This window comes from Papio anubis, chromosome 12 (assembly GCF_008728515.1).
Source record: "Papio anubis isolate 15944 chromosome 12, Panubis1.0, whole genome shotgun sequence".
In the NCBI taxonomy this organism is placed as follows: Eukaryota; Metazoa; Chordata; class Mammalia; order Primates; family Cercopithecidae; genus Papio; species Papio anubis.
The window spans coordinates 61577321-61592024 of NC_044987.1; the positions used below are offsets into that span (position 1 = coordinate 61577321).

General features: G+C 42.8%; 2 protein-coding genes across 8 annotated transcripts in view; one reads left to right on the plus strand and one right to left on the minus strand.

Annotated features, from left to right (window-relative positions):
- FCHSD2 (FCH and double SH3 domains 2) overlaps positions 1-14637 on the plus strand; it is a 309718-nt gene extending 295081 nt beyond the window's left edge. For all 5 annotated transcript variants that reach the window (XM_017948727.3, XM_017948728.3, XM_021926259.2 and 2 more), the window contains 7 exons: positions 427-561; positions 7811-7894; positions 8017-8194; positions 8499-8719; positions 9748-9877; positions 10417-10499; positions 12510-14637. In XM_017948727.3, coding sequence (XP_017804216.1) covers positions 427-561; positions 7811-7894; positions 8017-8194; positions 8499-8719; positions 9748-9877; positions 10417-10499; positions 12510-12593 — 915 coding nt within the window. In that variant the 3' untranslated portion in view covers positions 12594-14637. The remainder of the gene's footprint in view (positions 1-426; positions 562-7810; positions 7895-8016; positions 8195-8498; positions 8720-9747; positions 9878-10416; positions 10500-12509) is intronic.
- ATG16L2 (autophagy related 16 like 2) overlaps positions 3425-14704 on the minus strand; it is a 34670-nt gene continuing 23390 nt past the window's right edge. For all 3 annotated transcript variants that reach the window (XM_021926262.2, XM_021926261.2, XM_021926260.2), the window contains one exon: positions 3425-3755. In XM_021926262.2, the coding sequence (XP_021781954.2) occupies positions 3440-3755 (316 nt within the window). In that variant the 3' untranslated portion in view covers positions 3425-3439. The remainder of the gene's footprint in view (positions 3756-14704) is intronic.

Below are 14704 nucleotides of genomic sequence, written 5' to 3' on the forward strand. Positions count from 1 at the left end.
GGGAGGTGGGTGGATCACTGGAGGCCAGGAGTTCAAGACCAGCCTGGCCAACATGGTGAAACCCCATCTCTACTAAAAATACAAAACAATTAGCCAGGTGTGGTGGTGGGTGCCTGTAATCCCAGCTGTTTGGGAGATTGAGGCATGAGCATTGCTTGAACCTAGGAGGCAGAGGTTACAGTGAGCCAAGATCAAGCCACTGCACTCCAGCCCGGGTGACAAGAGCAAAACTCCCATCTCAAAAAAAAAAAAAAAAACCTCTCTTCTTTCATAACATGAAAAATGTAAGTGCGAAAGATAGTCATTTCTATGCAGAGTTAAAAGGCAAATTAACATTTTGAAACAATCAAGTTTTAAGTGTTTTTCTGGCTTTCAACCATTTTCTTGAAGTAAGGAAACTAGCCAATGGTTTCTGATTTTTCTTAGCTTAATGCAGATACCGAAAGAGAAGAAGGAGAAGAGTTTGAAGATAACATGGATGTTTTTGATGACAGCAGTTCCAGCCCTTCTGGCACCTTAAGAAATTATCCACTCACCTGCAAAGTTGTTTATTCCTACAAGGTTTGTTTTTCTCCAACATACTGTTATTTAATTCTGATTAACTCTGAAGATACACATGACTGTATCCATCCAGTCTCTCAAGCTGTACTTAGCATAAAATTGTTATTAGGTTAATATTGGGGCAACATAGCAGAATGGTGATGAGTTTAGGCTCTGACTTGACGTCTTTCACTTGCTACTCCGTCTGCCTAGAACTCTTTTTTTTCCCCAGATCTCAGTTGGTTGCCCCCTGCTCCTCACCAAAGCTCAGCTCAAATAGTTCCTCCTTAAGGTCACCCATAACCACCTAAATAAATAACCAACTCCTCAGTCACTACTTGTTATCCCATTGCCTCTTTTATTTATTACATAGCACTTCTGCCAAGCAAAACTTAATCTTATTTATTTTCATATTTCTTTGACTCTCCACTAAAGGTCCATGAAGGCAGAAATTTTGTCTGTGTATGTGTACCTTGTCTGTGTGTCTTCAGCCCCAAGGACGATGGCCAGCCGTAGTGGGTCATCAGTAAATAATTGTGGGATGAATACATGAATGTTGGAAGGGAGGCGTGAATACATGAATCTTCTCTTGCCCCTGTTCTGGCGGAGGCATGTGTGAGAAGGGGCAATGCAGAAGGCTATCAGAAGGGAAGGTCCTGGAGAGAGAATCCACCTGTCATGCACCAGATGCACTCCCACCGCCACATCCCCGTGTAGCCAAAAGGTGGCAGTGTTTACTCCTCAATATCAGTGATTCCCAGACTTGTTTTGAGTTTAACATCCTTTCATTTTATATTTAAATTCATAATACTTCCTGTTCATTGAAAGTGTTAGCATTTTTTTTCCAATGTAAATCGTTTTGATAATCTTTTGAAAATTTAAAATCATCTTCTCAGATACTTGGAAAGGTATTACAGGGTATTATAAAACTAGCGTTGGAATTGTTTCCTGATACCACCTCCATTATGTTTACTTGAACGTCCCAGAACTAAAATTTAAGGTCCTTTATTAAATAGAGAGATTCCTAAGTGTCCGAGTGATTTTAAACAGTTCACATTCATTCAACATTCCCACTGTTGGCATATCCCAGGCACATCTCTGGGTTAAATAGACTATGAACATCTATTTAGTCAGTTAATCATTGAATAAACATATAGAGTACCCAATGTGTGATATACTGGGGGGATGCCAGAATGAATATGACATTATCTCTCCCCTCTAGGAATGGACAATCTACGAAGGGATAAATATTAAAATGGAAAATAGAACAAGTGTGAAAAGATTTATAGTAAAGGTAGAGCCACTAATTCTACTGTGATCGTTGGGGGAAATTTTACAGATGAGGTGGCATTTAAATTAGGTCATGATTTAAGACCTTTCTAGATGCAGTGAGAAGGTGGGGAGAGGAAAGGGCCTTCTAAGCAAAGAGAACAGCAGGTATAGAGGTAGAGTGTGATGAGAGTGTGGGGTGTTCAGGAAATGTTAAATTCAATGGTGTAGAAGCATCTGCAGGAGAACAGAGGGGCTGTGCATAAAGGTGTTTATTGTCAGATAGTAAAGGACCATGTATAACAGACTTAGAGGTTTGGTTTTTTATCTTGGCTAGGAAAATCCTTAGATGGCCTGAAATCCGATTGGATTTTTAAGAAGGTAACCTGGTCATGGTATAGATATTCTAGGGGACAGATTAGGATACAGAAGGACTGACTTTAAGCCTAATCATAATTATTGTAGTCCAGACCAAAAAGGAGGCCTCGAATAATCTGGTGAGAACAAAGAAAGCTATAGTTAATGGTTATATAGCTTAGAGTTGGTTAGAGTTGGCCAGGCACGGTGGCTCACGCCTGTAATCCCAACACTTTGGGAAAATGAGGCAGGTGGATCACTGAGGTTAGGAGTTCGAGACTGGCCTGACCAACATGGTGAAACCCCGTCTCTACTAAAAATACAAAACTTAGCTGGCCGTGGTGACGGGCGCCTGTAATTCAGCTACTAGGGAGGCTGAGGCAGGAGAATCACTTCAACCCAGGAGGAGGAGGTTGCAGTGAGCCGAGATGGCACCATTGCACTCCAGCTTGGGTGACAGAAAAAATAATAATAATAAACGTTAGAGTCAAAGCCTTAAGAATGTTTACAACTTTTGACCCTATTAGCATCCATCCTAAAGAAATAAATCATAATATAGAAACATTTTGGACACAAAAATGTCCTTTCATATAGTACTGCTTTGTAATATATGGCACTTCTGTCCAGCCAAACTTAATCTTAGTTTTCGTGTTTCTTAGTCTGACTCCCCACTAAAGGCCCATGAAGGGAGAAGTTTTGTCTCTGTATGTTTACCTTGTCTGTGTGTCTTCAGCCCCTAGGACAATGCCCAGCATGTAGTAGGTCATTAGTAAATATTTGTGGAATGAATACTTGAATGATAGAAGGAAGGCATGAACAAATGAATCCTTCTCTTGCCCTCATTCTGTTAGAGACATCAGTGAGGATAATGGAGCTCATGACTAGACGCAATGGCTCATGCCTGTAATCCCAACACTTTGTGGGACAAAAGTGGGAAGATCACTTGAAGCCAGGAGTTCGAGACCAGCCTGGGCAACAAAGCAAAACCTGGCCTCTACAAAAAAAATTTAAAATTAGCTAGGCATGGTGGCACATGCCTATAGTCCTAGCTATTTGGGAGGCTGAGGCAGGAGGATCACTGGAGCCCAGGAGATCGAGGCTGCAGTGAGCCATGATTATACCACTGCACTCCAGCCTGGGTGACAGAGTGAAACCCTGCCTCTAAAAAATAAATTTTAAAAAAAATTAAAATTGGCAGTTCAATGAGAACAAACTAGACATTCATATACTACAGCCATAACGTATCATATTATAAAGATTATTGAAATTTACATTAGAGTTTTTCTATATAAGAAGAAACCCTTTGTAGGGTCCAGCCCCACAGGGTCGGTGGGTTTTTCTCCCCATGTGTGAAGACGAGAGACTGTAGGAATAAAGACACAAGACAAAGAGATAAAAGAAAAAACAGCTGGGCCTGGGGGACCACTACCACCAAGACGCGGAGACTGGTAGTGGCCCCGAATGCCAGACTGTGCTGATATTTATTGGATACAAGACAAAGGGGCAGGGTAAGGAGTGTGAGCCACCTCCAATGATAGGTCACGTAGGTCACATGTCCACTGGACAGGGGGCCCTTCCCTGCCTGGCAGCTGAGGCAGAGAGAAAGAGAGGAGAGAGAGAGAGACAGCTTAAGCCATTATTTCTGCATATCAGAGACTTTCAGTACTTTCACTAATTTGCTACTGTTATCTAAAAGGCAGAGCCAGGTGTACAGGATGGAACATGAAGGCAGACTAGGAGCATGACCACTGAAGCATAGCATCACAGGGAGACGGGTAGGCCTCCGGATAACTGCAGACGGGCCTGACATCAGTCAGGCCCGCCACAAGAGGTGGAGGAGTAAAGTCTTCTCTGAACTCCTCTGGGCAAAGGGAGACTCCCTTTCCTGGTCTGCTAAGTAGCGGGTGTTTTTCCTTGACACTGACGCTACCGCTAGACCACGGTCCACTTGGCAACGGGCATCTTCCCAGACGCCGGCATTACCGCTAGACCAAGGAGCCCTCTGGTGGCCCTGTCCGGGCTTGACAGAAGGTTCGCACTCTTGTCTTCTGGTCACTTCTCACTATGTCCCCTCAGCTCCTATCTCTGTATGGCCTGCTTTTTCCTAGGTTATAATTGTAGAGCAAGGATTATTATAATATTGGAGTAAAGAGTAATTGCTACAAACTAATGATTAATGATATTCATATATAATCATATCTATTATCTATATCTAGTATAACTATTCTTATTTTATATATTTTATCATACTGGAACAGCTCGTGCCCTCGATCTCTTGCCTCGGCACCTGGGTGGCTTGCTGCCCATACCCTTATGTCCTAATAATAAATTAAAAGGTAGGATACCAAATTGTATGTACTGTAAGATCTCAATTATACATATTTTCCAGCTTTTCTACAATGAACATGTATGATATGATCAGGAAAAACATTGTTTTAAAAGAAATACAGGAAATTTGGAGAGATACTGGTAGAAACAGAGCTCTGGTTGTCACCGGATACTAGGACTTAAGGAGACAGTATGAGAGTATGTGTGTATTTAATAACTATTTACTGCTCACTGTCTTTAGTTGGGGTAAGTGAGAAGAAATATAGTCCCTGTCTAATTGTTTCTAGTAGGACGCTCACAAAGACAAATTCATTAGAGCATCATGGTAGTCAGTGTTATGGGGACGCTCAGAGCCTTTTAAGAACAAAAGGAGGGCCGGGCGCAGTGGCTCATGCCTGTAATCCCAGCACTTTGGGAGGCCAGGGTGGGCGGATCGCAAGGTCAGGAGTTCGAGACCAGCCTGACCAACACGGTGAAACCCCATCTCTACTAAAAATACAAAAAATTAGCCAGGCATGGTAGCATTCACCTGTATTCTCAGCTACTTGGGAGGCTGAGGCAGGAGAATTGCTTGAACCCAGGAGGAGGTTGCAGTGAGCCGAGATGGCACCACTGCACTCCAGCCTGGGCAACACTGTGAGACTCTGTCTCAAAAAAAAAAAAAAAAAAAGAACAAAAGGAGGAGCAGCTTACTCATCATGAGTAGTCTGGGAATACATATGCGCTCAGTCTCAAATCAAAAGTAATCATAACTACTATCTATCTATTTATTTATTTGTAATCCCTTCAGTAACCCTATGAGGAAGATATTATCAAGCACCCCATTCATTCAACAAACAGTGCTTGAGCACTTTCCGTGTATCAGTGCTGTGGGCTTTTCTAGGCTCTGGGATATAGCATTGATCAAAATAGACAAAAATCTCTGCCCTCATGGAGCTTATATTCTAATAGGAAAAAAGAAAACTGAAGTTCAAAGGTATCTTACAGTCACTTGCCCATAAAAACATACTGAAGCCGGACTTAAACCCACAGTAATCTGAGTCTGCTCATCAGATAGGAAAGAGGGAACAGAGCCTGCTGGATGGAAGAACACTTGATAAAAGCACAGAGGCAAGGAAGAACATAGTATGCTCAGAGAATATGAATAGTGTGCAGGGGCCAAAGTGTCTAGAGGCCCACTTTGGCCCAGAGACCAAACTGCAGGGTCGTGATTGCCACACAAAGAACTTCCACCTTGTTAGGTGGAAGAATTGGTCATCACTGCTTTAGGATGGGATGATCAAGCTAGTGTCTGCTTACATTGGACAACCATGCAATCATTACCAGCACCCCACCACCAGACCTCATGGCTTTTTAGAGACCAGGGTCACCCCACTCTGTGCCCAGGCCCCTAGAGTGCAGTGGTTTGATCTTGGCTCACTGCAACCTCTGCCTCCCTGATTCAAGTGATCCTCCCACCTCAGCCTCCCAAATAGCTGGGATTACAGGCGCGTGCCACAACACTCACCTAATTTTTTGTATTTTTCATAGAGACAGGGTTTTTCCATGTTGCCCAGGCCGGTCTCAAACTCCTGGCCTCAAGTGATCCACCCACCTTGGCCTCCCAAAGTGCTGGGATTACAGGCGTGAGCCACCTCACTCAGCCTCTCCATAGGTTTTTATAAGGGCAGCAGTTTATTTGAAAGTGTACTACCTCCCTGGTTTGCTATCACATACATTAACGTCTGGTTGTGTTGATACTTTTTAGGTCTTGCCATGGAAAACATTTTTATTACAAAAGTGCCTTTTGCTGGCATATCCAAGGCATAGTGTAGTTTCAGAGTAGTGAAGGAATTCCATTGGAAAAGCTATCAAGGGTAAATGAGTGGGGTTTTTTCCTTATGTTTTGAGATAAGAGTTAATTTAAATTCTGGCCTTCGAGTATTCTGTGACTGGTCAGCCATCCTCAATATAATTTTTCTGTCTCAGGGAGCTATGGCAACATCCAGAATCTGGATTTTGATGAAATGTTTTAATGTTCATAAAATGGGAAATTGATCTTGAAAATGACCCCCTTTTTTTGCCTTATTTTTGTGTAACTTGGAGTTAATTTTACACTTTGAAATTGTGAGATTTTAAAAACTTTATGGTTTTAAGTGATGGTTCTAACCCATCTTGGGACTTGAGAAAAGCTTTTAAGACTATTTTCTAGAGAGCCAGAAGACAGCAGGCCCCTGCCTATTACACGTGACAGGCAAGGCTGTTAGGAAGCAAAGCCACATGGACTTTCCAGCCCCTCTGTGGAGCCTCAGAGCATTTACAGATTTGGCAGTCTCAAGGGCAACATGTGGGTGGCTGATGCTGGTGGACTGCTATTGTCAGGGATAAAAAAGAAAACCATTACGGTTAGCAGCTTGTGCAGTAGCACGCAAGTGGATCCGCTCAGTCTCCACACAGTTAAGTTGGAGCATAAGAAATCCAAACCATGACTGATCTTAATCATTTCCTTTCCTACAATTTTCTTCTTTTAGCCACTGCTTTACAGTGTTTCCAGATCAATCTTAGGCACTGCACCCACTGTCATCAAATTCATGTACATAGTTCTTTGCATTTTCACTGCATGCTTGTCCATGGGAGCCCTCTGGTAGCAGTTCCAACTCAGTGCCTTCTCCTTTGCTTTTGCTTCCCAAATCATCACACTTCTGTGCTTATTCATCCCACATTGACTCACATCCTCCAGAAAATGGCAGGATTGTCATTTCAAAGAAATGGAGGCATCAAGTTGAATAACTTGATACAGAAGCTGGAGTTGGAACCCAGGTCCTCTACTTCCAGGAAGTGCTCTCTTTTTTTGTTTGTTTGTTTTTTTAGAGACAGGGTCTCGCTCTGTTGCCCAGGCTGGAGTGCAGTGGCATGCTCATGGCTCACTGCAGCCTCAACCTCCCAGGCTCAAGCGATCCTCCCACCTCAGCCTCCCGAGTAGCTGTGACTACAGGCACATTCCACCATGTCTGACTAATTTTATTTATTTATTTATTTATTTATTGGTAGAGATGGGGATCTTGCTGTGTTGCCCAGGCTCACATGTTCTGTTCATTGAACCTCATTGCCTCTTGAGGATTCAGTTTCTTCGGTTTTTGTTACGGTTTTATTCTGTTTAGTTTTTTAAAGTAAAACTTCACCTCATTATGAAAGTTTTACAGCATTTAAATTTTTATGTTCAACATGTTTCTCAATATCATTTCAATATTTTGATCCCCAGTTTTTGTCATGATCAGCCCACATCTGCTCCTTATCTAACCTTTTTAATTTTGTCCATGACCATCCTACATTGCAGGCTTCTCAACCAGATGAGTTGACCATTGAGGAACATGAGGTGTTAGAAGTGATTGAAGATGGAGATATGGAAGACTGGGTAAAGGTATATTCCTTTGCTCATATCGCCCCTTCTTGTGACATTTTTAGGAGTTCGTTTTGGTCTTTGTTGTACCCTGTCTAAATTGTGTGTGTGTAAACTTGTTTTGTCACATGTCTTTTACCCAGGCTCGAAATAAAGTTGGCCAAGTGGGTTATGTGCCAGAAAAGTACCTACAGTTTCCCACCTCAAACAGCCTCCTGAGCATGCTGCAGTCCCTGGCCACTTTGGACAGTCGGTCACACACGTCCAGCAATTCCACGGAAGCAGAACTCGTTTCAGGCAGCCTCAACGGAGATGCCAGTGGTAAAGACTGAAACAAGGCACTCTTTATTTGGTCACATTTGACCTAAACTGTATTGCCCTGGAGTAAGCCTTCACTAGGATAAAAAGCACAACTTTCCCCCGTCCTATAATATGCTCTTCTTTATATGGTCACATTTGTCCTGCACAGTAGAACCCTAAAATTAATCATCAGTGAGTAAAAAAATTACAACTTTAATCCTATTCTGTATGATGCTGTTTTAGTTGTCATGTGAGCATAGGGGTGGTTGCAGAAGCAACCGGCTGTTAATTATCTTACCAGATTTGTTTTTCTCTTGCTCCCTAGTCTGTTTTGTGAAAGCACTTTATGATTATGAGGGCCAGACAGATGATGAGTTATCTTTTCCTGAGGGAGCAATAATCCGTATCTTGAACAAAGAAAACCAAGACGACGATGGCTTCTGGGAAGGGGAATTCAATGGGCGTATTGGAGTTTTCCCATCCGTGCTAGTGGAAGAACTTTCAGCCTCAGAAAATGGTGACACTCCATGGATGAGAGAGATTCAGGTACCTAAGAGGGGAGCTGGTTGAATTAAAAGATGTTTAAAGAAAATTGCTCCCAAGGGGTCTGTGAATTCACACAAAAGTGGGCTGCAGTCTCTGCCTTACCCTCACCGGTCCTTGGTTGCCAGTGTCTGCACAACTGAATTTGGGAAACCAGAGACTTCTCAGTCAGTCCCTTCTGGAATATGGCCATCCTCCCACACCTCCATCTTCCCACATTCTCTTCCCTGAATCGGTTAACCAAAATGCCAAATTATATGTGACATATCAAAGATCATTTAGGTGGAGAAAAACAAACCGAAGAGGGAAGGCATTGCTCTGTGGTTAATTTACGTAGTAAAACTCTTAGCTGGCTCGCTCTCTCCCTCACTGTCAGAGCCTCCTTGCCTAGTCCAGGTCCTGCCAATCTATTTCAGAGAACTAATGAGCCTGCCAGAGCCCCCAATCCCCACTCAAGTGATCCTAGACTTAGTTTATCACAGGGAAACAGCCTTTAAAGGAACCTCTAATTCAGTCAGAGTTCAGTTTGTCCCCTCAGGGATCTATCATTGCGGGCCAGACAGGTAGAGGAAGAAGGAACATGTTTGCCAATTTTGTTTGCATGGTGATTGTGACCCTTAGCCTAACATGCACAAAACCTGGGGAAGTCAGAAATTCATCAAGGTATTTTATCTTCACCCCAAAAAATCCAATTTGTTCCTTTTGTTGTTGGTGTTCTTTGCTAAGTTTACTGAATTGACTAATTTGGTACATTTTCAATAGAACCCTAGAGAGTGGCTTCACTTGATAACTGTTTAAGACAAACTAAAATCAGTAATGTGATGAGATCTGTAAGAGGAAAAAGTGAAGTGCAATGCAAAATTGGGGCTTGAGGTGGTTATTTAATGCTCAGTTGCTTCTAATGAGGTTGACAAGTTTCAGTAGTCAGCTTAGCTTCAGAGAAAAGGGATGTGTACAGAGCAGTCAAAGAAGCAGCCAGGCTGTCCTTCCTGGGCAGAAGCACCAGGTAACCTCACTTCCCTTTGCTGCAGATCTCTCCTTCCCCCAAGCCACACGCCTCCCTGCCTCCACTGCCGTTGTATGACCAGCCTCCCAGCAGCCCCTACCCCAGCCCAGATAAGAGGAGCTCCCTGTACTTTCCCCGGTCTCCTTCAGCAAACGGTAAGGGTTCTCCTGGGCATGGATCTAAATGCATTTTCACTTCAGAAATCTGCATATTCGCCTGAAGGGCAAACAAAACTGCATTTGCTTTTTTTTCTTTTTTTGGAGACAGAGTCTCACTCTGTCACCCAGGCTGGACACCCAGGCTGGAGTTCAGTGGCATGAGTTCAGGCTGGACACCCAGGCTGGAGTTCAGTAGGCTCACAGCTTAACCAAGTGGCTCAAGTGATAACTAACTCCTAGGCTCAAGTGATCCTCTGCCTCAGCCTCCCTAGTAGCTAGGAGTATAGGCATGCACTACCACACACAGCTAATTTTTGTATTTTTTGTGGAGAAAGGGTATTATTCTGTCACCCAGCCTAGAGTGCAGTGGCGGGATCATAGCTCACTGCAGCCTTGAACTCCTGGCCTCAAGTAATCCTCCTGCCTCAGTATCCCAAAGTGCTGGGATTACAAGCTCGAGCCACCATGCCAGCCTTGCATCAGCATTTTTATTCAACAACTCAAGTAAAATGAGCTTCTTTGGTTTTCTCCCGTAGAAAACAGCCTTCATGCTGAGTCACCAGGATTCTCTCAGGCATCAAGGCATACGCCTGAGACCTCACATGGCAAACTGCGACCTGTAAGTCTCTTATCTTGCAGGATTATAGAATGCATAATTCTTCCAAATTGAAAGGAAGGAATTAATGTTTCCCCGTGGCCCCTATATTGTCACTGACTCTGCCAAACAAGGATGAACTGGGTTTGGGAAGGTAAAAAGAGCTATTGAAAAGGAAGGCCATAGAAATCAACTCATCTTGGAACATTTAATCTACACTAGAACTTTTTTCACTGAGCCACAGTGAGATTGCAAGATGATGGCTATGAAAGTGTATTTAGATTAGAACAAGCTTTATGAGCATTAAAGTGGGCTAATTGTGAAACACTTTTTTCAGTAAACATTTAATTTTCCAGGCCTCTATTTGCCTCTTTGAGGAATACTGAGATGAAATAATAAGCTAACTTCATGGCCTTAAAGAGCGTTTATTCTCCGGGTGAATATATTATAGCAAAGTTACTTCTCTCTTCACCCTTCACTCTACTGCCATCTGCATTCCACCCACCACTGTACTCCAAGATCATGACTTGCACATTGGTAATCCAGTTGGATACTTTGCAATTTTATTTTCCTTGACCCCATTAGCTTTTGATACCATTCCTTTACCACTGGCTTCCTTTGGCTTCATTCATTCAGCAAATATGTATTGAGTGCCTTCTTAAGGACTTGAGTCTTTATCCCAAATGAGATAGGAAGCCATTGTAAAGTGGTAAGCTGGACAGTGTTGTGGCTGGTGCATTTTTATAGCATCGCTATGGCAGCTAAGTGGAGGATGGATGGAGGCTGGCAGAAAGGACCTAGAGAGCAATTAGGAGACTGGGGCAGCATCGAAGAAAGAGGTGGTGGCAGCATGGACTGGTGGGTAAGAGTAGGAACAGAGAGCAGTGGACTGATGTGCTTCTCTACCACATTTGCCTCATTTGCTTTCTTCCTCTCTGGTCCTACCTTTCTGTGGACCTTTGCAGCCTTGCCTCTACCTGCCTCTGCTGATACTTCTCATTGTTCTGTCCCTGGGCTGCTTCTCTTGAAGTTGTTGAAAGCACTCTTACCAAATGACCTCATCTACTTCCACAGCTATGATAACCATTTATATACCAGCAAGTTTCAGATTTGTAACTGCCAATCCGATCCCTTCACTGAGCTTCAGATTTGTGGATGTCTCTGTTTATATGTCCCAGATCCCCAAAACTCAGCAAAAATGAGTTGTGTTCCCTCCCAGACATGTTCCTCTTTCCATATTGCCTATCTTGGTAAATGGAACCCCCATCCTACTGGTGTTCTGGCATCATTCTTAATACCTCCCACCCCTGCCTCCCACAGTCATTCCCAAATCCTGCCAGATATACCTTGCAGACAGCTCGCAAATCTTTACACTTCTCTACTTCCCCTACTGCCAGTAGCCTTGTTTGGGCTATTGTCAACTCTCATTCAGAGGACTACAAAAGTCTCCTAAGTTGCCTTCTTACCTGGACTCTTGCTTGCCTCTGATCTTTTCTCTAATTGTTACCTGAGTCATCTTTTCACAGATCTGTTATTGCTTAAAATCCATCAAAAACTCCTCTTTTGCCTACAGAATAAAGCACAGATTTTTTTCTTCTTAAAGCAGATGTTTAAACATGGTTTAACAAGGCCCTTCACGACTTAACCCCAGCCTACCTTTCTAGCCTTACCTTTTGTAACTCTCTTCCCAAGATATGCTGAAATGTTTCATTTCTCTAAGCATTGCTCTCCCTTGCTTCCAACCAGACCTTTGCTTTGGAGGATGTGCTACGATCTTAGTCATGCGACTCTTGTGCCGCCCATGAGGTTTTTAGCCTAGACAAGAGGCTGATTTGTGGGCTTGATATTTCACTGAGAACAACTGCTTCTCAGTGTAGGAAATAGTGAAGACTAGGTTGAAAGCATGTGCTCACAACATTTCTGAGACCCCTAGGGTGCCCACGTCCTTGGACAGATGAGTGATTAGGTTTTGGGGATGCTTCAGATACTGAGTCAGGAACTGACTGACAATCTACCTAACTGTTTCCTGCTCAGGTCCGGGCAGCTCCCCCTCCACCTATGCAGAATCACCGAAGGCCAGCAGAGAAGATTGAAGATGTGGAAATCACACTGGTGTGATGATGGGCTTGCCCATCCATTACTGCTACAATCAAGGCCAGGCTTGGAGTTTGGCCAGTCTTGTTTTTAGGCACCTTTGCATGATGATGACTCTTGAACAGAGCAAAAACAAGGATTATTTGTGACTGGGTGACCTGGTAGACTCCTCCCACGTTTTGAATATTTCGTGCCTTTTTTTTGTTGTCATTTTCTATGTCATCTTTCCTACCATAGCACAAATCCTAGTGGACCCTAGGAGCAAAGAGGGGGGCAGCCCTCATGCCTAACAGTGGTCTGTTTTTATATGAGACTCAAGACCAGGCCTCATTCCAGGGCACAGTCCCTAAATTACTGATCATGTGCACTCGTACAGTATATTACTGTGACCGCAAGGATGTGGCAAAGATTCTCATCTTTCTTCAAGTGGGTTTTGCTCATCTGATTGAGAATTAATCAGATCATGTTGGCTACATAAGGAAACAGAAGGAGGGATTTCAGGAGAGGCTGGCTCCTCCCCAAGGTTAGTCCCCAGACTGAGAAAGTGAAACCTTATTGGGAAAAATTGGACTGCCCTGAATTTAGCACCAATTGCATTAACGCACATCTCTTCCACAACTAACAGACTTAAAAACAGTGTCCTTCGTATTAATATCTGTGCCATTCATTTAGAATTAGCGGAGCTAATATGGAGGGGCTGAACTAGTAGCCACATCTTGTCCATCACATAGACTAATAGAAAGGAGGCTATGGCTAAAGCAGAAATGGAGCTTCCGGATCTGAAATTAGCCAATATAATGTTATTTTGTATTTGGGTATTTTTCATCCTAATTTTTTACAGCATATACTCTTCTTACCAGTATCCTTAGAATCTGAATGTCTAGATAAGTTGAGGACACATACCTGCATTGTTGAGCTTCTCTACTGGGGAGGCCCCTGGCATTATTTTATTCCCAAGCCAGCAGACCGGCCCAGCCAGCCAGGCTGTGGCTATCCCAGACCAACTGCTACGGTGGAAAATGGAGCTTCCAGGTCCCACTACCCTGACATTTCCTTGGAAGGAAGAACCTGGGGGCCCGTGGAGGAAACCAGCTTCCTGTGAGAAAGGACTGAAGGATTACACACCCTGCACAAGTACAGATTGACCAGGAAAAGACAAGTGTCTTCTGTGTGTCACAGGGAAAACCAGGAGTGGCCTTCTTTGCAGGCCAGCAAGCCTACAACAGCAGGTGCCCCCGAGTCAGGTACTGACTCTCCACTGTCCGCTGCTGTAGAAGGTAGGGAGCGCAATACCTGGGGACTACGGGATGTTTGCTGGTTGTGGTTTTGTTTTTTGTTTTCTAGGTTAAGAAATCAAATTTGCAGAATTTAATCTAAAAGTTGCATTATGCTTTGAAAACTCCATCCCTCCTAAGAATCTTAAAAAACTTGAAATGCTCACCAAATGTCCCCATGGGATTTTTGACCAAAAGTAAGGTCATAACTGAAGAAATTTTTAGTTCTTTGATCACTTCAGTGACAATACCCATTGATGAATCTTCTTCATGATTTGGGATTTTTTGTTGTTGTTGTTGTTTTTTACACTTCTTAACCTGTTGATCTATTTGAGGTCTTTTGTGTTTATCAAACTTATTCTTAAGTTTAAAAAAGAAATTAAAAGGGTGGTTTTTTTAAGATTTTAAAGTTTGCTAACATATTAAAAAATCTTCAAATGCTTATTAAATAGAGCAGTTCTTGCCACCCAGTCTTCTTGTATTCTCTCTTTAGCTAGCCAAATTGTCCTTGAATTTGGGTTTTCCACAACCTCAGAGGGTTATTTGAAATCTTTTGTTGTATTTTAAAATATTTTTTGGAAGAGCTGCTAATTTTATTTTAAAAAACAAAGTTGTGAAAATATGTCTCCTTTTTAAAAAATAACCCCTCCATCCCAGACATGGAATCCAGCACCACAGTGCACAGGTCAGGGCTCGGAGGGAGCCTCTGTGCAGATGTGTTTTCTTTACAGTGGCTGTAAAAAGTTTGTATTTATTATGTATAAAATGTTGAATAATTAAAAAAAATGGAATTATGTTTTCTAAGATTTAATATAGAAAGACTTGGGTAAACAGACCTTTCCAAAAAGCCCATGCTTCTTA